Source organism: Anarhichas minor, unplaced genomic scaffold (genome assembly GCF_050575085.1).
Source record: "Anarhichas minor isolate MPS153535 unplaced genomic scaffold, ASM5057508v1 ptg000062l, whole genome shotgun sequence".
In the NCBI taxonomy this organism is placed as follows: Eukaryota; Metazoa; Chordata; class Actinopteri; order Perciformes; family Anarhichadidae; genus Anarhichas; species Anarhichas minor.
This window is the reverse complement of record NW_027466508.1, coordinates 1,812,985-1,838,254: the sequence shown is the minus strand read 5'-3', so window position 1 is coordinate 1,838,254 and position 25,270 is coordinate 1,812,985. Positions and strand designations below refer to the sequence as shown.

Sequence of the window (25,270 nt, the reverse complement as noted above, 5' to 3'; positions counted from 1 at the left end):
GCTGTCACTTCTCCTAAGATTGCCCCATGTCTGTCATTGCGTTCATTCGACATCTAAAATGTAAATGTGGAATCGATTTCAAAACGCTCATTTTAACTCTCCATTTACAATATGTCACTTAGGATCGGCCCCCAGCCAATCTGTGGAAGAAGAGGGAACATTCGAGGGAATACATCAATGGCAACAGCCTCAGGGACTACCAGCTAGAAGGGGTCAACTGGCTCCTCTTCAACTGGTACAACAGGTCAGTTTCTTGTATATGCATAAATGCACACACCTACAACTGGTAGCACTGAACGGAATTTATGAGAATCAACAGGAATAACATAGAAATATAGGGGTTATCTGCTCAGGCTGCAGATAGAAGCAAATCTTTTGCCATATCGTAAACTGCCATTTGTTGAGTTATTTAGCTATCACTAACAGGGAAAGGTACTTTGAAATTCAACCCGGCAAACTTAGGAATAAAAGTGAACTAATTTATAATTATATTTTTTACAGGAAAGAATGAATGGAAGAAGACTAAATAAAACTCCTCAATTAGTGCTAAATCATGCTACATCCCTCATGGTAACAGCTAGCTAGCAAAAACTAGCAGAAGATGTTAACAAGTTATAAAACGGCGAACTTTGCTTTCCTATCTGCTGCTTTACTGAAATATCATAAAACAATATATGAAATATATTCACTCCAGTAATATAATCAAAATGTCTCTGAAAAGATGTAACGCTCTGGCTCAGACAGTGTGGGAGAATACATTGTGCATGCAGAGGGTTGTAATATTACTGAATTGCTATTTTATGGAATTCTGGCAAATGATCTGATGGAAGAGTGCACTGCTGAACATAATGCATGGTTACGATTCAGTAGAATGGAGTTTTTTTAAACCAAAACATACCATTACATCTAGTACCTCACATCAGATTGTCATATTGAAATTGTGCAAAAAGTCCCAAAAGTCCCGAGCTTGACTTGACTTGGAAATTTTCCCGACCATTTGCAACTCTAAACACAACTTCTGCACACTTTTCAAATGGAAAGACAAATGGTAGATTTAGGATATACCTCACACCTCAAGCAACATGGCAACTCTTTTGTGTTTGTAAACTGTCAGTAATCCTATGCCGATATTAAAAACTACAGTATATTTATTGATTCTGAGGTTTTCACGTAGGTATTGTGTATTTCAAGAGGAATCCTCTGGGTGCTTTGGGACTGCGGATAATGAATGATAAATCATTTTTCCTGTTGTGTGGACCATGCTGTGATTTGGCTGTATTCACATTATTTGGTTGGGCCTGCAAGGAGAGTCAGATTTCCTGTCAAGGTGCACATTGCTGCAACAACAATTGCTTTTCTTCGCCCACAATCACAAAAGAGGTGCTGCACATTACATCTGGAGTGTGAAGTGCCAGTCTGCTTGCATTAACCCAGGGAAACGGCTTTCTGTATGAGCATGCAGGAGTTTGTGTATGCCTACGCAGAGAGATTCATCAAGAGTAGAGAGCTGCTCAAGAGGCCAGTGGGAATATCTGCACGTTGCAATTAGCATCAAGACATAATACCCCCACCCACTGGACAGCTGAATAAATGGTTTTCTGGAGTATACCACGCAGCAGAGGCAGTTGCAATTGCCATTATGTTGTGTCTCATCTCTTCGGGGCTGTTATTACTGCTGATGATGTCGTTTTCTCCTCCCTTGTTTGCTGTTTATTCTTTTAGTATCATGGGATTTTTGCATTTTCCTTGTTTTTCTTTATCTTCGCCACCCACTTTTTTTTTTTTTTTTCTTATCCCACTACACATTTCTTTTGTTTACTTTGAAACAGTACAAAGGTTACAAGCACCAGAAATGATCCCGCTGAATACACGCTGTGGAGAAATAACATCTCATTCAGCAACATAGTCTGACTTAAAAAATCCACGTCCCTACACATTATGTATGGAGTACACACCAGGGATATGATATAGTTTTTACACAGGTGTCACCGATTGTGTCCCCACTTCTTCCTCTTCTAACTCTTATTTCCACCTGTCAGACGGAACTGCATCCTGGCAGACGAGATGGGCCTCGGAAAGACCATCCAGTCCATCACATTCCTAGAGGAGATCCTTCGTGTGGGCATTAAAGGGCCATTCCTCATCATTGCTCCGCTCTCCACTATTGCCAACTGGGAGCGCGAGTTCCATACTTGGACCAATCTCAATGTCATCGTCTACCATGGAAGCATGGTCAGCAGGCAGATGCTCCAACAATATGAGATGTATTTCAGGGATGCACAGGTAAATGGACAGAGATGGGTTTGCCTTTTATTTTTACAGTACATGTTTATGATTGGGGTGGTAATGCTTGTATTGCATAAGTATAAATACAAGTTAGAAAAAGATCAATTCAAATATATTGGTGGCATAAATACATACATTGTGGGCCCACAACTAAATTAGCACAGGACCTATTACACAGTTGTAGTGCAGCACATACACTATATATATATATATATATATATATATATATATATCTCTCATTCTCATTCATTATATCAATTTAAAGTAGGCCCTGCTAGTATACCGTAGAGAAGGCACTTCTTAAAATGCATTATACATTTCTTGTTAGATGCAGACTTCTACACATTATATACATTTTAGGTTTGTGCAACTATTGCTGTTTTAAGAGAGAACAATGCTGTCCGTCATGCTGTCTGTGTGTTTTGTCACCACAGTAATTGTTTTGGCCTGAGAGAAGCCATGAGGAGCAGAGCAAGAATCAGTCACAGCTACCTTGCCTCGCATACCGAACAGAATTGGAATCGTGAGGATTGAGAGGCCTTTTAGTTCATCCTGACATACCTAATGGTCCCGTTTTAAAAACGGATGAGCAGAAAGCAGCATCGCTGTGCTTACTGTCAGACTGGAAAGCAGTGATTTACTTTGATTAAAATAATCACAGGGCTGCTTTTTAGAGAACAGCAGCACTGTGTCAGCAACACGAAGTCCTGAGAGTAATCTAATAATATGTTCGAAAACAGGAAGCCTGCCCTGTATACAAAGATAGGAGTTGTTTATTAAAAAGCCAGGCAGAATGTGATTGCCACGTTTAACACACAGGCTACATACGCCGGAAAGAGGAAAGAAAAGTGGAAAGCAGGCAGCAAGGAACGATAGTGAATAGCTCAGGAAAATGTTTCTGTAAGGGAAAAGGTCTGTGTCGAAAAAATGGCTAAAAATGCATTTTTTAAAATCTGTACACTTAAATAGCGCTACAGATTTGACATTTTATGAAGCCCGTAGTTTCTCACCGGGTTGGTTGAGAGAACATTTTTACGAACAAGTGGTTCATAGTGCTAACGTGGCACATAACAGGATTCAAAGGAGGGCACGTGCCCAACAGTAAGTAGGCTGCTGGGTAGTTAGTGAGCCTTGGGAAGAGGCTTTCTGTGGTTGGCAGGCCATGTGATGTGTCACAACAGGCAGTTAGAAGCTCTTAGTATTCAGACGAACCGTAGGAGGAATTAAAGCGAACGAGAGCAGAACAGAGCGAAGCCGCCACCAGGCTGTCTCCCAGGCAGCCTGTGATGTCATAGCAGCCCCCAAGGGGAGCTCTCTGTCAGCGCTGCTCAGGCATATCGGAGAGAGAGGCTCCTCTGCAGCAGTCTGTTGGCTGCCTGGCTGTGGGAGGGGGTTATCGGATAACTGAGTATCCCTCGAGGACTGTTGTCAAGGCAATAGATACAAATGGAGAGGCGGAGTGAAGAAAAGCCTCCTCAGACACACAGACAGACAGACAGACACTCGCATGCAGGTGTGCACATGAGGAAAATCTGCGATGAATAAACAGTGTGCATATTAGCTACGTCTATCCTTAGACAGCCTGGTTGTCTTTGAATACAGAACTGGATGAGAATTTAAAATGTCTCACTGGAAATGCATCTGGAAATGAATAAATAATATTCCTGACATCAAAATACTGAGTGAAGGACACGGACATCAGTCAACATCAGCGGTTCCTCCTGTCCTCTGTCCTGCTGATGTGATCCAATTTGGCTGATTTTTAAGATGCATGGCAAACTAAGCTAAACAGTTAGAATACATGCAGACAGCTTATGTTTTGGCTTGTGTAGCCGAGGGTTATGTTGCGCCTGTACTTTATGAAGGTAATAAAATCTTGACACGGCCCCGACACAGAGCAGGAGAGAGGCTTCAGTGTTCATCGCGTTTCAGACAGTCTTTTGCGATGTGTTTATGTTCGTGTCGCGATGACAATGAAAATACAATTTATCGGTCAGCACTAGCACTCGCGTCCTGGTTATATTGTAGATGGCTTCACAACCAAGAGGGGTCTTTTTAGATTGTCTGCAAAATCTTAAGATACAGTAAGCTGCCATGTGTTTGCTGTCAACAGCATAAGGCTGCAAATTAGTAGTTTTCTAATGCTAACAGTTACATACTCATTACATTCTCTCAGAAAACAGCTTTTTTTTTTTTAATGACGGCACACATTCTGCATCATTGAAATTCATAGCACAATGCAAATGAAATATGTTTTTACACACCGCCACAGACACAATTTCCTGTGCATAGAAACAGGAATGTCATCAATATTTGTTTTATAGATGCTTCATAAGCCAGTATGACAGTTTGTCTAACATCTCACCTTCTTTGTCTTCAGGGCCGTGTGATGCGAGGTTGCTACAAGTTCCACGCCGTCATCACCACGTTTGAGATGATCCTGGGAGGCTGTCCCGAACTCAACGCCATCGAGTGGCGCTGCGTTATCATCGATGAGGCCCACCGCCTCAAGAACAAGAACTGCAAGCTGCTGGAGGGCTTCAAGCTCATGAACCTGGTACAAAATCCATCAACTTCCAGACATAAAAATCTAAAAGAAACTCATTTTTAATGTGTGCATTATTAAACCTGCACTTTCTAGTTTTAAAACTAATTCCACCTATTTTGATGTCTCAAAACTTTGTGTCCAGCTCCTGTCATTCTCTACAGTGTGTCGTCTAATGATCAAATGAGACTGAAACGTTCTCTTGTTGTGCGTGTTGTTCTCTTTCAGGAGCACAAGGCCCTGCTGACGGGTACTCCTCTCCAGAACACAGTGGAGGAGCTCTTCAGCCTGCTCCACTTCCTGGAGCCAGCACGTTTCCCCTCAGAAAGCACCTTCATGCAGGAATTTGGAGACCTCAAGACTGAGGAGCAGGTGAGCCGGCGTATACATGGAGAAGATGTCCTGACATTTCTAGGTTTTGTGAATATTCAGTATTGATAATAGAAGTCAGAAATCCACAAGTCACACAATCCGGTCAGACAATGCTGTCTGAGCTTCTGGTTAATAAATGTAAAAATTCAAAAAACATAGTTTTTGGTGTAAAAACTACAGTTCTTTTTTTTTTTTTTTTTAGAGCTCTACAATACACATTGTTGCTCAGATACAGTATGACGATCCTATTGGTACAGATGGAACACTTGAATTGGGGCTTTTTTTAACTAGGCCACAGCGCCATTTTGTACACAACACACACGCACTCACACACACACAACATATGGTGGATAACAATAACAGATAATGGGGTATTATGCTTCTCATTGTTACACTATGTATCAACACAGTTGCTCACAGGAAAAGGGTGTTTTACCTTTCCTTCTTCATATCGCTGTTTGGCGTTTCATTTTTAGGCAGAAGCACTAAAGAGATGCTCGAGAAAGGACCATGTTTTGAAGAGTAGTACTCATGCTGAAAGTTAAAATATTGGGAACAGCTAGTACTCGACACACGGTACTAAATCTAGAAGCTCGTTGTACCAGTGGGGATATTATATCCTTTTCATAGTAAAAGTTGGTGAGAGTGCATTTTCAACAAATGTGATAACTGATGTTGAGGGCCTGTATGTGGAATAAAAAAATGAACGCTGGTAGCTGTAAAAGCTGTGACACGTTACTGTTGACACAAACTCATGATTTGGGAAACCGTTTCTTCATCAATTGAAAAAGACGAAATCTGAACACTGGTTTTAAAACTTAATATATTCATATAAAGTTAAGACATTCTACATTACATAACCCTACTGCCATATATAATAAAATCAGTATGACATCATTAGATTTTTATATAGAATAGTATTGATGGGTTTAGTTTGATGGGTGGTGACTCCTACTTTGATGGCCAGTCAGGTTTTATGTACAAGTATATAATGTGTTGTGTGTGTGTGGAAATAATAACCAGGCAACTACTGTTGAGTTAAACTCGGTGCTGGCTAACGTTGGTGCAGTCATTATCAATGAAATGTATGTTGTGTGTTTTTAATGGTTCTTTGCATCTGCGTCCACTACAGTCATGAAACACACATGAAGTGGAAATTCGAAAGGAAGCGTAAATGCTTCGTCTGATGTTGCATTGCAGTCAAATACATATTATTGAATACAATAAATGATTCTCAATTTGGTAATGGAAAAGTCACTGGAGCATGCAAACATTTCCGTAATGATGTGTATGGCACTGCTGTTCCGGTTTTAATCAGGACCAGCACAAACGCAGCACGTGTAACCCCATGCCTGTGTAGCGTAGAACATCCCACAGTTACTGAATGCGATACGATAACTCTCTTCTCATCTTTGGGCCCACAGGTACAGAAGCTTCAGGGTATCCTGAAGCCCATGATGCTGCGTCGGCTGAAGGAGGACGTGGAGAAGAAGTTGGCTCCTAAAGAGGAAACCATCATCGAGGTTGAGCTGACCAACATTCAGAAGAAATACTACCGCGCCATCATAGAGAGGAACTTCTCTTTCCTGGCTAAAGGAGCTGGCCAAGCAAATATGCCCAACCTGGTCAATACCATGATGGAGCTGAGAAAGTGCTGCAACCACCCCTACCTCATCAAAGGAGCAGAGGAGAAGATCCTAGAGGACTTCAGGGAGGTGTATAGCCCCACTGCAATGGACTTTCACCTGCGAGCTATGGTGCAGTCTGCCGGGAAGCTGGTCCTTATTGACAAACTGCTGCCCAAGATGAAGGCCGGAGGGCACAGGGTGCTCATCTTCTCCCAGATGGTGCGCTGCCTTGACATCTTGGAAGACTACCTCATTCAGAGAAGGTAATGGTGACAGATGATGAAGGATTTGTTGTCCTTGAAAGAAAACAACTTGTAATTGTTAACTTGGTGCTGCGGCTCAAAAATGTAAAGTCACTCGTATCATCTGGCTTTATTAGATCTGTTGGGATTCAAAGAAAAGCAAATTCGTGGTACAGTTTACTGGGATCACTCTAGCTGCTACACATGTTGTAAAGGATGATCTGACTCCTATCGCTGCAAATGGTTAGGGTCAGTATGTCTGTAGTGGTGTGTCCTAGCATGCAATACATGATAGCCATTTGTTAGTGAGAGTAGTTGGCAGCAGAAGCATTAGTGATTAGAGGTATGGAGCCTGGTGTTTCATCACATCAATTAAGTCAAAACAACACATCCATCCATCTATTTCTGCATCCATTTATCCTGTTTGGGCCAAAATGTGCTGTAACATATCATAGCACTAGACAATAGGTAGTGTACCCACATGCAACATGCAAACACTAATTACCCATCCATTTCTCTCTCTGTGCAAAATGTATGATTTGTTAGCTCTATAATTAGAGTGAAAGAAAAAGGGGGAAAAAAGCAGAAAGGTTTTGTGTCAGGTAATGCCCAAAAGTCCCATAAAAAGCTGAAATGGAGTGAGTGGTCAGGTAAAACTTAACAGCAGGACTATCATGGGGAAAGGTTAACAACTAGCCATAAGGGTTTGAATTTAATGGCATTTAGGAATTTGAATATTGCATTAGAGCTTTCTGGTTTATAGTTCTCATCTTCAGCTTTAACTTTTATGTTTCATATACCTGACTTTTTTGGGTCTCTGTATGTACTTTTGTTGCTCTTGTGTTTCTCTCTTCCCCCCCACCACCACCAGCAGCTGGAGCAAACCCTAAACTATTGTCAACATGTGAGGCGCTGCGCAGTACAGACCTCAGACAAGGTTCAGCAGCAGGTTATAGAAGCCCTCGGGGCTCCACTATATTTAGACGAGCAGGTTTTCTGTTCTGTGAGGTTTCTTCTGACTGGAAGTGGTTTGCCCTGGGGGTCGGATTGTGGGAGGGGATGAGAATGGACACAAGGATGAAAGAGCATATAACCACTCCTTGTAGAAATAGTTTTATTTATTGATTTGGGATACAGTTTCCAGGTGCAGAAGGGAAGCAAAATGAAAGTAAGGTTTTGGGTAAATATAACTATTTTGGATTGAGAGAGCTGTGCAGAATGTGTAAACGTTCACAGTGAAGATATGCAGAACAAGCCATGTATTCAATCAGTTATTGCAATGCATACATCATGGCTCGCTTTTTTTGTGTTGCAGGTACTTGTACGAACGAATAGATGGACGTGTTCGTGGGAACTTGCGGCAGGCAGCTATCGACCGCTTCAGTAAGCCCGACTCGGAGCGCTTTGTTTTCCTTCTGTGCACAAGAGCTGGTGGCCTGGGAATCAACCTCACAGCAGCAGACACCTGCATCATCTTCGACTCGGACTGGAACCCGCAGAACGACTTGCAGGTACGACACAACCTGAGCAGTAGGTGCAACGTAGTGCTGTAGTAGATTTGTCCCATTAATGTGCAGGCATTCAAGAATTTTGGCATTCTAATAGTTATCTCTCGTGTGACATCTGTTCATGTAAAGAACTACCAACAAGTCGCATCACCACAACAAGTGACACTATGTCCCATAAAGACCACATGCAAATTTCACTCAATAATTAAAATTACCATAATTTAGGGTCAGATGACATTAATGCCAAACTAAAGATGTCATCACTAAATCTCCTTTTTGTATGTGCGGTGCATTTTACACGTTTTTTTTTTTTCTTGTCTGCTCTTCACAGGCCCAGGCGCGCTGCCATCGTATCGGTCAGAACAAGGCAGTGAAGGTGTACCGTCTGATCACCAGGAACTCGTACGAGCGAGAAATGTTCGATCGCGCCAGCCTCAAGCTGGGCCTGGACAAAGCAGTGCTGCAGAGCATGAGTGGCCGAGATAACAGCCTGGGTGGAGGCGCCGGGGGAGGGGTAAGTTTGAGAATTGTCCAAATGGTCTGGAATCAAAAAGGGGAATTAAATCATTTAGTAATGTAAATTATGTTCAGTTAATTTTCTTGTTGTCAGACAGTGCTTGTGATGAAAGCGATCAATTTCACAAGAAGATCTTGGCTAGACGTTCACTATCTCGTCATCACATAACACAAAAACGAGCAGGAAACGGCAAAAGCCTGGCGTGGCACTGTTCTAATCATAGAGCTTGTTTACACTTTTTATTCATTATTTGTTTACTCTTTGCGGCTTATTCTCCTACTACTCAGTTTAGTGTCATATTAAATAACTCCTTAAAATCTTAAACACTTTGAAGTGAAATTTGGAAGTGGGTAGAGCGGGTTATCCTTTAAGTTTCTTATCCTCACTAACTCGGACTTTCCTCTAAGCATCGTGTGAGAATGAGTGCTGTTATAGAAATAAAGGACTAAATATTTCTTCCAATAGTCTCCTCAACAATAACGTAGTCAACCATTTCTGATATCAGTCTTGAGTGATGCAAAGAAAATAGAACTGTTCACAAACCCTAAAACTTGGAGCTCACTCTCAAAAATTGGTGAAATTTAGTGAGTGTAGCCGATCCTATTAGAGTCTAATCTCGTTGTGAGGGAGTGTGTCAACAGTGTTTGAAGTGTGTAGGTGGGTGTTTTGCTACAGTTGGTGTCCTCTGAGAATTAGCAGAAGGAAAAGGAGGTTGAGCTATTAGCAGGTTTCTACATCTGGTCTGACTGAACATATTTGCATAGTAAAAATCTGTAGGGGTTAGATACAGGGCTGCTGATATTAGAATTATAATAATCCATCATGTTTGTTGTGTATTTAACAGAATTCTTTCAGGTATCGTTTAATATGTTCCTTACAGTTTCATTTTGCACCTATTTACTGTATATCGTTCCCTGACCCTAAATGTTGCTCTCCTTCTCCGTGCCTCTCAGGCAGCGCAGCAGCAGCAGCTGTCTAAGAAGGAGATTGAGGATCTTTTGCGACGTGGTGCATACGGGGCCATCATGGATGACGAGGATGAAGGGGCCAAGTTCTGTGAGGAGGACATCGATCAGATCCTCCAGCGCAGGACAAAGACCATCACCATCGAGTCTGAGGGACGAGGATCCACTTTTGCCAAGGTGAATGAAATGGATAATATGGCTGCTCTAACACTAAGTGATGTAAATTGAAATGTTTTTACCCATTCTCTATGGGATTAGGGACGGCTACATTTTACAGGTCACTGGTTGTCGTTGGTTTTTGGCCAGGAGCAGCTTTTGACACACCATACAGGGAATGTCAATATGATTATGTTTTGATATCTTATTCATGTCTGCTTTCAGGCCAGTTTTGTGGCGTCCGGAAACCGCACAGACATCTCTCTGGATGACCCCAACTTCTGGGACAAATGGGCCCAAAAGGCTGACATTGATATGGATATGGCAAACGGCAGAGTATGTACTTCACCACAAATAATAAACTATACAGAGGATAATTAGGACCTTTCTCACAAAGATGTGTTGCATCTAATAAAGACATAATGGCTGGACATCCAGTGGGGCTGCAGCCTTCTTTTATCTGCGTTATAGACCTTGAAAGCCCTTTGCTGAAATGTTGTCCGCCCTCCATTCCCTCGCTACAGAACAGCTTGGTGATCGACACTCCTCGTGTCAGAAAGCAGACCAGGCCGTTCAGTGCCACCAAGGATGAGTTGGCAGAGCTTTCAGAGGGCAACAGCGACAGTGACGACACCAAACCCAAGCTTAGGCGAAACCACGACCGCCTCAACAGCTATGGACGCACAGAGTGCTTCAGAGTAGAGAAGAACCTGCTTGTTTATGGGTAAGACTTTTGAAATAGTTTAAGCCATTATAGCAACTGTGCTGATATTGTTCATAGATATGACTCGACTGGTGTTTTTAAACAGAATTCTAACAATGTGTGATACATTTTTGTGTCCTGTATCATTAATTTGTTGGACTTTGTCCCAATATCCCTCACTGTACGTAACTAATGACTGTTATAAAGAAATCAACATTACTATCATGGCAAAACCAAGTACATCAAGTGTCCTCAAAGTAGTATAGCTTGTGAAGTGATTTTAATCTGAAACCTCTTTTCTTTAATTTTGCTTGTGCCCCTTGTCTTCCAGGTGGGGTCGTTGGAAGGATATTCTCAATCATGGGCGTTTCAAGAAGCAGCTGACAGAGAGGGATGTGGAGTCCATTTGCAGGGCCCTGCTGTCTTACTGCCTGGTCCATTACCGTGGAGATGACAAAATCAAAAGCTTCATGTGGGACCTGATCGCCCCTACTGAGGACGGACACACCAAGGAGCTGCAGAATCACCTGGGTGAGTCTCAGGACTTCTAACCTACATTTAGCTGGCCTTATCACAGCAGACAGTGGCGCATGGAGATATTGGACTGAGCGGGATTTGGGAAACAATTTCATAACCTGTACCTGTACGACTCAACCTCCTCTTGTTCCGATAGGTTTGTCTGCTCCAGTCCCTCGCGGCAGAAAGGGTAAGAAGATGAAAACCCAGTCCAGCTCCTTTGACATCCACAAAGCTGAGTGGCTGAGGAAACACAACCCAGAGCACATGCTTCAGGACGACGGCTACAAGAAACACCTCAAACATCACTGCAACAAGTAGGTGTTTCCTTATTCATCCGTACGTTGTAAATTCAACATTTCACTTAAATCCAGTTCAGTTTTCTTTGAGTAGGACACTAAATTAGATTTTAGTCCAACATCACCAACTGTATAAGAAACCAGCTGTTTATAAGACAGCAGAAGTAGTAACCACAAAAGATAGATGTCACTAGATGGGCGAGATGGTTGAAATATGGTATAGTCGTGCATTTATCTTGATAACAGTGCACATGGTGACTAGTCTGGTTGGTTAATTTAATGTCTTGTGGGTTGAGGGTGTGTGTTCTTGTGTCTGTGTTCAAATACACTCGCTGTTATAGCAACTGGCAGGTGGTCATTATTGTCTTCTAGCACCAGATTTTATCAGATTATTTTTAATAAAATGAAGCCGTAGTGTTGGAAAACAGTTTGCACACGGCTCAAGTTTTAACTGGGGCACCTCAAAGCCACAGTAATTAGGAGGCACTAAAATGTCTATTGGAGCCGACAGTAGAATGATTCATTAACAGGCGTGCTTCTCATCGAGACCAGCTGACTGATACGATTCTTAATGAGACTTCAGCCGAGCTAATGGCCGTCATAGATCTCTCTTATTTACAGACGGAGGGAAAAAGATGGCTGCTATCAAAACATGGGCCGCTGAGATATAAAGCCAAATAGATGGCTGCTTCGTTTTAAAAGGGGGGCTTGTGTCTGTAGGGCTTTGGATGCCGAGCGCTGCAGCTTCCATAGAAAGTTCTCCATTGTTTCCTGGTTCAGTTGTGCTGAATCCAGGGATTGTCTGATATGTGACATGCCAGGCAAATGGGGACACGCAGTCAGCAAGTTGCTGACTTCTGCATTTTCCCTTCGAGGACCTGGAATGTGACTGGTGGGGGTGGGCTGGACTGAGGTGGGGGTGGGGTGGGGGGGTGTTCACTGCCTTCCTTAACAGGGCCGTAAATGTAAGACTTTTACACAGGCATGGAAACTATAAGAAGTAGTGACGAATGATTCTGACGGGTTCCAAACTTCTTGATAAGAGCGAAAGATCAACTTCTGATCACCATGGATCAATCACGTTGTGAATGTTCTTGTTCCTCAAGCAGTTTGTGTGGGCTTTTTACTGTCTGGCTATAAAATATCCTTTACTGCATACCGTAGTAAAGATGTGAAACTGAGGATTAAATCTGCTTTGACATGGAGGACACGGTTTTGAGAAGACATAAAGAACATAAAGATTTCATGGTGTTGGTGTGTTTTGAATCAGAATTGCGTCTGTGACTCAGTAATCTCCCGCCGTTACGCTGGTTTTTGATGGATTGTTTTTCTGTGAACAGACCATGAGAGGATTATTTTCATGCCACTCATGTCATGCATACTTGGCTTATTTGCTTCTAAAAGACTGTGTATGACTGTGGTGAGATCCTCTGCTGCCTCTCAGAGTGAACTACAACACACAAACACACACACACTCACACTCGCAGACTAACAAAGGCTTGGAAGGAGAGTGATGAAGGGTTGTGCTGACAGGCAGAGGAAGCAGCAGCTGCTCCTGGGTGCGTCCAGTCACACAGGAGGATGGAGGGTGGAGGAGGAAAGGGGAGGAAGTTTAAGACTTTGATTTACCAGAGCTACAAGTCCAGACCGGTCACCACAGACATCCATCACTCCCGCACACAGACAGACCTGGGAGCCCTGCAGTTTTTCCTTGTCCTGTCAGTGCATCGGGGAAGGATTCAGGGCTCATTTATAACAATATTTAGCTGAATCACAGGATAAAAAAGATGGAATGCCTGGCATGCTATATTTCAGAGCAGCAGTCCACAACTCTCACCGTGCTCTTAAAAAACAGAGCAGCGCTGTAGAGAAGCTTTGGTAGGAGAAGAGGCCACAGGTTTACATAATGTGATAGGGATTTTTTGCAAATACAAAGTAGTAGAAAATATAAAAGTGTATCTAGAGATGTTACTTCACTCTCCGTGTTCTTAGTCTTATTTAGGAACAACTGTTGCGACACTAGTAGTCAGGCAACAGGTTTCGGGGCTTCTTTCAGGAAAGCTGGATGTGCCAATTTGGATTTTTCCTAAATTTCCCTGCTCATTTGGCAAAGTCAGTGGAGAGTTACAGTATCCTCTGAGATGTAACCATTCTGTGAAGAGTAATTGTAGGACAGCTAATGACTCCACATTAATAGCAATGCCCCACAGAGATTTTTACCCTCGTGCCAGAAATCCCCAAAACCTCCGTGCCACCGCTTTACAGGATGAGATATCAAATAGTTTTGTGTTGGGACAGAAATCATTACACAGACCGCTTTCTACATTAAGCAAAATCTCAAGGCATACTAGACGTTACCGCCTGGCACACCAGCGCACCACAGTTCCCCCCACTTCACTGCGTCTTCGCTCAAAGCCTGCTGGCTCTGATCTGTGATCATGCATCACAGAGCTAATGTCTCCCCTGTGAGTCAGCCTCTCGCTACCTTGTCAGCCTCGACTTCCCAGCCTTAATCTACTGCCAGAGCACAACCACACGACGACTGGAGAGAGACCGTTGTCTGTTCATTCAGTCCGCGGGGCCTGGCTGTGGAGCTGCCCATGACTCCCCATGTGGTCCGTACACGAGTGTCAACTTCAGTGAAACTCTAATTCAACAACTTAATTGATGAGGCCTGTTGTGTATACCTGCTCTGTGGAAGGCCTGTACAGCTATAAATGACTTATGATTCATAGCTGTAAAAATCCTACAGTACAGGTGTCTGTATTAAACATGAATTCAGTAGAGTGTACGCTGTTTGTGTGAAATGATGGGACGAGGACTATGCGGGGCAGTTTTAGGATTAAATTGTCACACATTTCACTCGTTTGCATTGTGTTCAACAAGTTGCTGCGCGTGTGTTGGTTCTGCTCACTCAGCATTTGTGCGTGGTCAGGGCTTTGTTGTGACCAGTGGGTTTTCTCTGTGCAGGGTGCTGCTCAGGGTCAGAATGCTCTACTACCTGAAACAAGAGGTGATAGGAAGCCAGGCCCAGACGGTGCTCGACGGCGTGGACTCCAGGTGAGCAGCTGTTACCTTACCTTACATACACTTGCTGCCCTATGTTTTTAATCATTGTTTGCTTTTTTTTTAGAGACTCTTGAAACACAAGCACTTTATTTAACAAATGTAATACAGTCGATGGTACCCAACCACTGCCTAGGGTGGTTGTAGGATTCCAGACCTGCTCAGATAATGGAATAGTTTGGTAAAATGGATTCATGGTCATTAGCATATGGTATCAACCTGTTGAAGGAAGAAACGACTGATCAGCTAAATGAATAAGATGGTTGCAGAGCTCCATCTGCTGGTTAAAGATGGGGGAGTTTTTCATTTTTGTTTGCTTTTACACAGCGATGTTGAAAATGTTTAATAAAGACGGCCGTTAACAAGAAAATCAGAAGCTTTTATTGTTCCACAATTCTGATTTGTTGTTTCACAATAAAAGCACTCCATGGGGAGCTGTGTGTTTGACCTCCTGGACAGTTAATAGTGTTATAAAAGCAAATTAAGACCGCATATGGAAGCAGATTAAAAGTGTCAGTAAATGGATCTAATCAATAAAGATTCCCCCACATGGTATCTGTCTAAATGTCCTCCTCCTCTTTAGTGAGATAAAGATCTGGGTGCCAGACCCTGACCATTCGGAGCTGCCAGCATTGTGGTGGGATGCCATCTGTGACAAGTGTCTGCTGCTGGGTGTCTATAAGCATGGTGAGAAACCTCAACCTGTACTGTGACTTGTTTAAATAAGGTAATCCAGATGAGAAATGTGTGCCCTAGAGTTGAAGTTAGTCTCGACTATACTCTAAAAGCATCTGTGGTTTTTACAGAAGGGGAAAAGTCAGTACCTGATATAAAACGAGTAACTATATAACAGTATTTAAAGTTTCTCTGAGACCAATTGTTTTAAAACGGGGAAAAAAAGTGAACTTATAATTTTTGGCTTCACTGTCAGTACTTTTTCCTTTGATACCAGGTGATTGTGGGAAATCCTCCAGCTTGTGTATATTGCTTGGTCACTATCTAAGAGTTTCCGTGTGCTAACTTTTTTGGTATTTGCTTTACCGCCTGTGCTCTCCCAGGTTATGAGAAGTACAACACAGTCCGTGCAGACCCGACCCTGTGCTTCCTAGACCGTGTGGGACGTCCAGATGAGAAAGCCATCGCTGCCGAACAGAGAGGCAACGATTTCATGGATGGGTCAGTACTAACATTATGTGGCCTTTTGTTTTAATGTGCTTTGCTTAAGTTTAGATATTTAAAAAACAAAATGTATCGGCTTAGTTGTCAACTGTAAAACTGACACAAACTTTATCTGTGTGCGCAGGGATGTGGATGACCCCGAGTACAAGCCTGCTCCAGCTCTGCTGAAGGACGATATGGAGGTAAGGCCACGTGAACCAGTGGTGCATGTTGATCCTGTGATAAAGCACATCAGTCTGACTAGTTGATGGAATTATCCCCCCTGTCTGATTTATAATTAAACATTGTCCTGTCATAAACACACACTACACCGTCTTCTCATGCAGGATGATGCCTCTTCTCCTGGAGACTTGGTTGTCACTGACAATGCCGGAGGTGAGTATTAGATGCTTGTAATCCACAGTGGATTATCTTTACTGTGATTATTTTAAATACAGGCTTCCCACCGATGGCAGAAATCTGAAAAGTTGTGAATTTTAAAGTTAAGAGGAAAATGACACGTGCGCGACATGCTTCCTACAAAAATTACAAACAAATGTATAAATAATGGCATGCAGATTTTGGGAATTTGAACGTTCTTTGTGCTGTATATTATTCTGATCCAGACGCAGTTCCAGTGACTGGAGGTGAAACTTCCTACTGGCCATCCCCCTCGGTGCTGACAGCCAGGCTGAGGCGACTGATCACGGCCTCCCAGCGCTACACCAAGAGCCGGCAGATCCTCCAGATCCACCAGATCCACCAGACTCAGACTCCGTCTCCGTCGACCATGATACTGTCTGCTCCACTGTGTCCGCTGCCCCCCTCACTCAACGACACCCTCAACCCCAAGATGGTTGCCAAGATTGAACGGCAGCAAAGGTCAGAACACAGAGCCGGCCAATGTTTTTGCTGAGACATGAAATGTTTTGATCAGTGAGAAAGAATATCAAAGATTAGATTGCTACTACAGGGTGCTTTTCTCACTTTCCCCAGATGGACCAGGCGAGAAGAGGCTGACTTCTACCGTGTGGTCTCCACTTTTGGTGTTGTTTTCGACCCAAACCCTGGCCGGTTCGACTGGACCAAGTTCAGGGCCATGGCTCGGCTGCACAAAAAGACTGACGAGAGCCTGCAGAAATACCTGTGTGCTTTTACCTCCATGTGCCGAAGGGTGTGTCGCCTGCCACCCAAAGAGGGAGGTCAGAAATCGACTTGCTTATTACCATATGTAGACACACACACACACACACACACACACACGCGCAAGTCATTAATTGTACACCTTACACCAAGTGAGGAAGTGTGGAAACTCAGACGACCACATCTCTCTGTTGTTTTTTGACTTAAAGCAGTCACCCTGTTAACTGCTATACCCTATGATCATAACAAGCAATTGTGCTCGTCCAATTGCTAAACATTTTTTTAGTAACAAATGAATTTATGAATGAAATGAAAATAAGTAAGTATAATGTGTCTTGTATCTGTCAACCAATAGCTTGTGTCAGTGAAAATGCCATATTAGGATTTATTATGTATTTATTCTTTATTGCACAATGCCCTGACAAGGCAATGTCAGTAACAGTGCTTACGGTTATTGCCTTATGACCTGAACTCATTCATGGTTTGATTTTGGAGGGAGGTCAGTGGCACCTTAATAAATAAGCTCGCGCAGCAGTATTGAGGCTGATAAGGTTAATGATTTGTAGAAAGACAAACAGTGTGATGTTTGGACTCCAGGCACAAACAGGTCTTTGGCAGCGTTTATTTCCTCTCACTCTCTCTCTCTCACACCTTCATCTTTGTTCCAGACTCTGCGGTGGATCTGTCTCTGACCATCCAGCCCATCACAGAGGAGCGAGCATCTCGTACGCTGTACAGAGTAGAGTTGCTTCGCCAGGTGAGGGAACAGGTTCTTTGCCATCAGTTACTCTATGAGCGCCTGCCGTTGTGCCAGATGAGCTCAGACCTGCCCGTCTGGTGGGAGGCTGGTAGCCATGACCGTGACCTGCTGATTGGAGCTGCCAAACATGGCGTCAGCCGCACAGATTACCACATTCTGAGAGACGCTGAGCTCAGCTTCATGGCTGCCCAACGCAACTACAGCCAAACAAAATCTACACAGCAGCAATCGCGCACATCCACCCCACTTCTACACCCTCAGTGCCAGCAGGCCCCCAGCTCAGTGTTGACAGCCTCTCCGCTGCCTCCACCTGCCCAGAGAGAGACAGAGCCCAGTGGGGTTGTACCCAAAGTGGAACCAGCCTCAGAGGGGGAGGAGGGCCGGGAGAAGCAGGGGGAGAGTTGGAGCCCTCCTCCAGCACCGGCTACTCCCACAGGTCTGGAGGAGAAGCCATTGTCTGAAGCGAGGGATAAAGAGAGGCAGATGGTGGCGGCACGAACCAAACCGCTCACACCCAACTCCTCTGAGAGGAAGCCTAAGAAGGCCAAGAGGAGCCGCAGGGAGGCTAGGCGTGGCTCAGAGTCCGACTCAGGTGGCTCCTCCTCAAGCTCTTCATCGCGCTCCTCTTCCTCCTCCTCATCATCCTCTTCTTCCTCGTCACATTCCGGGTCCAGCTCCTCCTCCTCTTCATCGTCTTGCTCCTCTGGCTCTTCATCATCATCGTCCTCCTCATCATCGTCTGATGACAGTGGAAGTGAGGGAGCGGAAGGGAAGAAGAAAGGTGAGTACCTCAAACCCAAACTCTTTCTAATAATGTGTAGGTGACAAAAAAACGTAATATTTCTTGTTTTGTTTGGAGCGAAGACATGTATCACAAAATGACTGACCATCTAGATGGTGTAAATATAATATACCATGTATATGGTTTAATTGTTTGGCTCTGGACGGCAATACACCAATATATTACATAATACATAAAACTGTGTCTGCACACTTTCTCTCTGACTCGGGTTTAAGTGTGTTTCTAATGTCTGTCTCTGTGTCCTGTGACATTCTCAGTGCCTGCAGCAACAAGTGTGAAGGGCTTCGATGAGGACAGTGTGGCGTCTCTGAGCACTATGCAGGACGAAACCCAAGACACCCATGCAGCGGAGAACGGCATCACCAACAACTCGTCGCATCCTTTCCAGGGAGGAGGAGGATACATGCTCGCTGCATCCTACTGGCCAAAGGTGAACTGCTGTCACTGTGGTGATGCAGAGATGCATAACAACACTGCATGGCTTACAAAGCATCAAATCAAGTATTCAGCTAAAAGGGGAATATTTAATCATTGAATAAGTATCTGTCTCTGATAATCAAACTGATTTCACAGAGTTTGAGTGTGCTGATTGTGTGCTGATCATTTAGGATCGCGTGATCATCAACCGCCTGGACAGCATCTGCCAGGCAGTGCTGAAGGGCAAGTGGCCCGGAACACGTCGGGTCTACGAGCCTGGAGGTGCAGTGGCCTCCTTCTACACCACCAAGCTGCTGGACAACGCCAACAGCCTGTGCGAGGACCCCTCTGCCTCACCACAGGGGTCAAAGGTGACCAAGCATGTTGCAGAAAACAAGGAGTTCTCAGTAAAACTGAACGATGTATGTTGATTTCTCCCTTCCTCCCCTCCTCCCTCCGCTTTGCCCTAATCGTAGGACCCTACTACTTCCGCTGCCATGGCCGGTGCTAGCTGCCGTGTTCAGCATGTTTCACTGGTTTTCTTCCTTCTTTCCTTTGGGTGTGATTAGTGGTTTTGACTGCCTGGCAGGAGGAGAGATTAATTTAATAGCAGCCTTCCTCTCCTTTCCCACACACTCAGTTTGAATTGGGCTCTGAGGCTGTGATTACATGAGCACAAATCACTCGGTCATGAGAATATAATAAGGTTCAGCTTGAAGCCTCTCTAGACTGAAGGGGTCTTGCTTATAATCTGATTGAAATGGAGACCTTGGCTGTGGGTGTTCTCTAATCTGCTTCAAGGCGACATGGCTATTAACTTTGCAGGCCTCTCACTTGCTTCCATTTATTCCTTGCTTTTGTGTTGCTTTTTGATTCTTTCCCAACATTGTATGGTTTTTACCATGGCAGACCCTCAGACGCCTGCTGTTTGTTACCTATAAAATATTTTTATGCTGACAGCAGCTATCTCTTTGGCATGGCTTCCCACTACAGTTCAAACTGTGGATAGACTTTACCCACTGCCCTACTAGCCACTTGCCTCTGTGTGTTCATGTGTCCCAATACTACTAACAATGAAGTACATGGAAATATTTACATTTATTGTAAGAAATTCTTTCAAATGAAATGATAATTTACTACACAAATTTCAAAACCAACATGCCCACCAGTATATAGCAATATTAGCGATATGAAAGACACAAGACACATTTGCTTTATGATCCTTAAAACACTGGATAGACAAACTCCCAAAACAGAAGAAGACTATAAATCATCCAAGATGAATCCAACACCATGTTTGTCTGTGTGTATAGCAGGAGGGAAGTCTGAAGTTGACCTTCCAGAAACAAGGTCTACCTCTGAAGAGGCCCCTTGAGTCGGAGGAGGGCCCCCAGGCCCAGCAGCAGTACCTGGCACGGCTTCACGAGCTGCAGAGCGCCTCGGACACCGGCCTGGCTGACATCACCAAGCCTCAGTGCAGCTTCCAGACTGGTGTGTTTATTTAAAATACAGCAAATACCGTAAGACCTGTCCATACAGAATGTGTTGCGAGAGATGGTCCAGCCTGTTTTCTTTACCACCACTAGATGGCAGCAAAGTATTGTTTTTGTGTGACTTGGAAGACTGCGTCGACACGAGCCATCTTCTTAAGCCCTACTGGCTTTGATTGCACGGACATTTACTTAGTAGAAAAATCTATCAGTCCGAAATATGTCATCTGACCTTTTGATAAAGTACCTAACTGATGCTGGAGATGAAAGTTATAAAAAATCAAATTTAAAGCAAAAAGAGAATATATCTTAAGGTTTCATCATTTCACTTTTAATTAGGCCAAACTTCACACAGTAGTTCACAGCTAACAAGGTGCTTCCTCTGCAGTGCCTCCAGATCTTACTGGTCAGATGAGGCTGAACGGAGTACTGGATGGTCAGCCAGTGGTGAAGAGGCGGAGGGGAAGGAGGAAGAACGTGGAGGGGATGGACCTGCTCTTCATGAACAGGAGTAGAGTCCCTTCTGTTCCTGATCAGGTAAGCAGCTATCTGAGGAGCTTGTGTGCCATAATACAGGTTCATGGTACCGCAAACCTTCAAATAAGAAATGATAATGATAATTGTTTGCCCCAGTGTGGTGTATATGATGAACTGTGATGTAAATAATATAAAACACTGTTTTGTGCTCGTGTGTCTCCAGGTGCCTCCAGGGTGGGGCGGTATTGGCCAGGTGGGCATGGCTGTGGCCCCTGTGCCGGGCTTCAGCCAGAGCGCTAATCAGGTCCCCGCGGACACCGACAGCAGGGTCCCCGTCATCAACCTCAAAGATGGCACCAGGCTTGCTGGGGATGATGCTCCCAGGAGGAAAGATCTTGAACAGTGGCTAATGGAGCACCCTGGCTTTGTGGCAGACACAGGAGCTTTTATCCCTGTGAGTCCTTTTTTTTTCCTATAGGAAGGTTTGTGTAGTGTTAAAGGTAAATCCATGATCAGATAATATGATATAAAAAGATATAAACATGTTCACAGAGGGTTTAAATTAAGATTTCATGGAATAAATATGCTCTACTGAACATCAGTTTGACATTTTATGTCCAGGGTGTAAATAAGATGCAAATGCAGTTCCACTTCCAGGATGGGCGGCCCAAGCAGAAGAGGCACCGCTGCAGGAACCCCAACAAGATTGATGTGAACAGTCTGACCGGAGAGGAAAGGGTTCAGATCATCAACAGGAGAAATGCCCGCAAGGTGTGTTCTATGTGGTTAGATGACTGTATGTTTCCTAAATGTAGAATATTTATCTGGCCTGTTGTGCACTTTGGTTCACGTTGTCTGTAATCTTGCTTGTAGGTTGGTGGAGCCTTTGCTCCTCCTCTGAAGGAGCTGTGCCGGTTCCTTCAGGAGAACCCCGAGTACGGAGTCCCACCTGAATGGGCTGACGTGGTCAAACACTCGGTGAGTCACAAAGTAACACATTCATCAGATCAAAACTGTTACATCATGAAAGGCCATATAACAGTGTGGATATAGTTACCAGTTTATTAGTTACTCCCAGCCAAAACTAATACAACTGCACAGCAACAAATCCTTTCATGAAGGCCTTAACGTGTTTTTAGGGAGGTGATTTTGAAGGCTGTAGGTTGTGATGCTGTTGAATTGTTGCAGGGCTGTTGTATTGGACTTCATTAGTGTTAGCTAGGTGTACCTAATAAACTAGCAATGAATATGTGTGTGTGTGTGTGTTAACCCCACTGCTAACCATGCATATACCTTCCATGTTGTCTCCAGGGCTACCTTCCAGAGAGCATGTTTGACAGAATCCTAACGGGACCCATCGTTCCTGAGGAGGTGAGCCGGCGTGGGCGTCGACCTAAGAATCCTCTGGCCAAGGCGGCGGCGGCGGCAGCTGCAGCAGCAGCACCCAACCAAGCGGTCTCCGCCCTGGGCCTGAACCCCCTGCTGGCCAACGGCCTCCTCTCTGGGATGGACCTGACCAGCCTGCAGGCCTTCCAGCAAAACCTCCAGAGCTTACAGTCCCTGCAGCTCACCGCGGGCCTGATGGGGCTGCCGTCTGACGCTAGCAACATGGCTGCAAGTAACTTGGCTGCCATGTTTCCCATGATGCTGTCTGGTATGGCTGGATTGCCAAACCTGCTGGGCATGAGTAGCTTGCTTGGGAAGCCTGCTCAGGAGTGCACAGGAAGCTCTGAGGAGAAGACGAAAGAGCCGTCTGCCTCTAAGTTCCCCGCTCACACCTCGGACACCAAAGGAGAAAGGACAGAGGGGCCGAACACGACTCCTTCCTCCACTTCCAGCTCCTCTTCCTCTGCCACCGCCCCACAAAGTGCTTCAGCTGCCTCTGCAGCCTCCAGTCACCCACTGTCTCTTAACCCCTTGTTACTTTCCAGTATGCTTTACCCAGGGATGCTTCTCACTCCAGGCCTTAACCTTCCTGTGTCTGCCACACAGCCGCAGAGCTCAAACAGTGACCCCACCCTCCCTCCTGCTCGTCCTCCTCCGCCGGCGGTCTCGCAGTCATCGGCGCAGGAGATCGAGCGGCTAGTGGCAGAGAGGGACGGAGACGAGGATGATGAGGCATTAGACGATGAAGAAGAGGACTCCGCAGAACAAAAGGAGAACAGTGGTCCTGAGGGTTCGGGGAAAGCCGAGTCGTCTTCATCAGAGTCTGGGGGCTCTTCTTCATCAGATGATTCAGACTCTAGTGATTAGAACTGAACCCATGAATATATAATTATAAATTTATTTATGTATCGCCTAGAAATGTATACATATATTCACATATATATGGATTTTCCAGCACTTATGTTACGATTTCTTTACGTGTAAATACAAGAACTAACTAAAATGTTGTGTAATAAAGACTACAAAAACCTTACAAAAACAGGAAAAACTGACTTAAAAAGAACTGAAATAAAATTTCAGTGTTTGTTCACAAGGTACAGTCTTGTTTTGAGACATTTTGCATGTCAGACTTTAGTAGATTTCTGAACTCTGTGAACCACAATTGTGTACAATTACAACAAAAAACGGCATTATTGTAATTATGTCAGGATTTAATTTTATTAAAAAAGTGAAACTACATCAACACGCTCGTTGAGCTGTACTATTAATATATTTTGGTTGTTGGGGGGGGGGGGGAGAGAACGACTCTTGGCAGACACTTTGGTTTCTCTTGTAAATAGTCGGTACTTTTACAGGTTCGTTGACACTTATGCTTTGCAGATCATACGTTGGATATGTCAGCAATAACTTGGGCAGCTAATGAATGTCACTGAAGCTGTAGATTCACTGTCTGCCATGTTCCACGCCAGTGCACAAGTCACGCAGCCTCACTTACCATCATATCACGTTGAGTTCGTTTCTGCAACAGTTCACATCGTTTTCTGGAATAACCTGAAGCTCCTGCTTTATTATCGCTTTGATTAGGGGGAAAAAATGTGAAAGCTTTCCTTTTTCAATCAAACACACAAACTTAAATCCGTCAAAATGGATCAGAGTTCATTTCTCTGCCATTATTTCTTTTTTACAGGTTTAATTTTTCACATTGATATCTAATTTCAGAAATTCCTAATTTTCACCACATGTCCACGGTGCACTTTAGCTACTCTCAGTTGGCATACACGTTCACGTGCACATCTGTTGATTTGGACTACAGCGTCAAGAGTCTAATAAACTCCTCGAGCTGTGAGGATAGAAAACAACCTTTTACTGTGTGCCAAAAACTGCCCTTTGACCCTTTGAGGTCCTGACTTAGTTTAGTGGTCTCTATGTAGAAGAGCCATTCAGGATTATTGATGACGTGGATATTATTACTACAACCCCGGCGTATTAAACTGCATCTTACCTCAACTGTGCTAGATGGATTGGCTTCACTGTGCAGATGTGCATGGGTGTGTTTTCTTGCTGTCCATGTACATAATGTCCTCGTCTCTGCTGGAACGTGTGTGTCGGAAGCCTTTTTCTTTTTTTACTGAGAGCTTCCACTGTTTTTCTCTCTGGCTGGACTCCACTCACCTGGTGTCTCCTGCTTCCATAACATTCCAGTCTGAATGTTGTGTATTTAGGAAGGGGGGGGGCGGGCCTTGCAAATCTCTGACCAGTAGAAAACTACTACTAATACCAGTGTTTTAGACCTTCAAACGTCTCATAAGAAATTCGGGGGGGAAATTACAGTACTTTGCATTCTGTGTTGCATGACCACCCGTCTACCAAAGTCTTACACAACATGCACAAGCACAAAATAGTTCAAAACCTTGCTAAGATTGTAGTAATTGAGTATTACATTTTACACAGAGTGCCAGACGAGTTCGCTTCAGGAAGGGGCTGAAGAAAAAGCAGCTTGTGTTGCTGGGAGTTTGCAGCGTGGTTGTGTGTGTTTCACTTTGTCTCGACTCTATTCTGCTGATGAGCGGAGCTTCAGCTAGATGTAGAAGTGCCCTTATCCTGTTCCTCACGCTCTCATTCGACTTCTGTCTGACTAACAAACTGCTCCGATTTTGTGCGCAGTGTCCACGCTTGTGCATCTTGTTCATCGTCTCTGCACACGTTCACGTTCAGCTGTAACCGGGATACACGTAAACACTGGAGTTCGATCGAGCTGAAGCACCTTTTTGTAATTTTTCTCTCGGCACAATAGTGCTCGCTTTAGGACTGCTGTTACACAGTGGACTGTTAGA

The 25,270-nt window shown here is 44.1% G+C and overlaps 1 protein-coding gene across 10 annotated transcripts in view; it reads left to right on the top strand.

The window, feature by feature from the left end:
• chd9 (chromodomain helicase DNA binding protein 9) overlaps positions 1–23,675 on the top strand; it is a 63,775-nt gene extending 40,100 nt beyond the window's left edge. For 6 of the 10 annotated variants that reach the window (XM_076077637.1, XM_076077636.1, XM_076077645.1 and 3 more), the window contains 28 exons: positions 123–244; positions 2,040–2,283; positions 4,667–4,843; positions 5,060–5,203; positions 6,628–7,094; positions 8,389–8,584; positions 8,913–9,095; positions 10,052–10,240; positions 10,445–10,555; positions 10,744–10,943; positions 11,254–11,453; positions 11,596–11,755; positions 14,708–14,797; positions 15,387–15,490; positions 15,862–15,979; positions 16,107–16,164; positions 16,309–16,357; positions 16,588–16,843; positions 16,958–17,163; positions 17,773–18,645; positions 18,924–19,096; positions 19,275–19,505; positions 20,397–20,574; positions 20,962–21,110; positions 21,274–21,504; positions 21,672–21,821; positions 21,924–22,028; positions 22,362–23,675. In XM_076077637.1, coding sequence (XP_075933752.1) covers positions 123–244; positions 2,040–2,283; positions 4,667–4,843; positions 5,060–5,203; positions 6,628–7,094; positions 8,389–8,584; positions 8,913–9,095; positions 10,052–10,240; positions 10,445–10,555; positions 10,744–10,943; positions 11,254–11,453; positions 11,596–11,755; positions 14,708–14,797; positions 15,387–15,490; positions 15,862–15,979; positions 16,107–16,164; positions 16,309–16,357; positions 16,588–16,843; positions 16,958–17,163; positions 17,773–18,645; positions 18,924–19,096; positions 19,275–19,505; positions 20,397–20,574; positions 20,962–21,110; positions 21,274–21,504; positions 21,672–21,821; positions 21,924–22,028; positions 22,362–23,303 — 6,306 coding nt within the window. In that variant the 3' untranslated portion in view covers positions 23,304–23,675. The remainder of the gene's footprint in view (positions 1–122; positions 245–2,039; positions 2,284–4,666; positions 4,844–5,059; positions 5,204–6,627; positions 7,095–8,388; positions 8,585–8,912; positions 9,096–10,051; positions 10,241–10,444; positions 10,556–10,743; positions 10,944–11,253; positions 11,454–11,595; positions 11,756–14,707; positions 14,798–15,386; positions 15,491–15,861; positions 15,980–16,106; positions 16,165–16,308; positions 16,358–16,587; positions 16,844–16,957; positions 17,164–17,772; positions 18,646–18,923; positions 19,097–19,274; positions 19,506–20,396; positions 20,575–20,961; positions 21,111–21,273; positions 21,505–21,671; positions 21,822–21,923; positions 22,029–22,361) is intronic. The other 4 variants (XM_076077639.1, XM_076077641.1, XM_076077640.1 and 1 more) reach the window with 4 other exon arrangements.
• Positions 23,676–25,270: the final 1,595 nt, after the last annotated feature.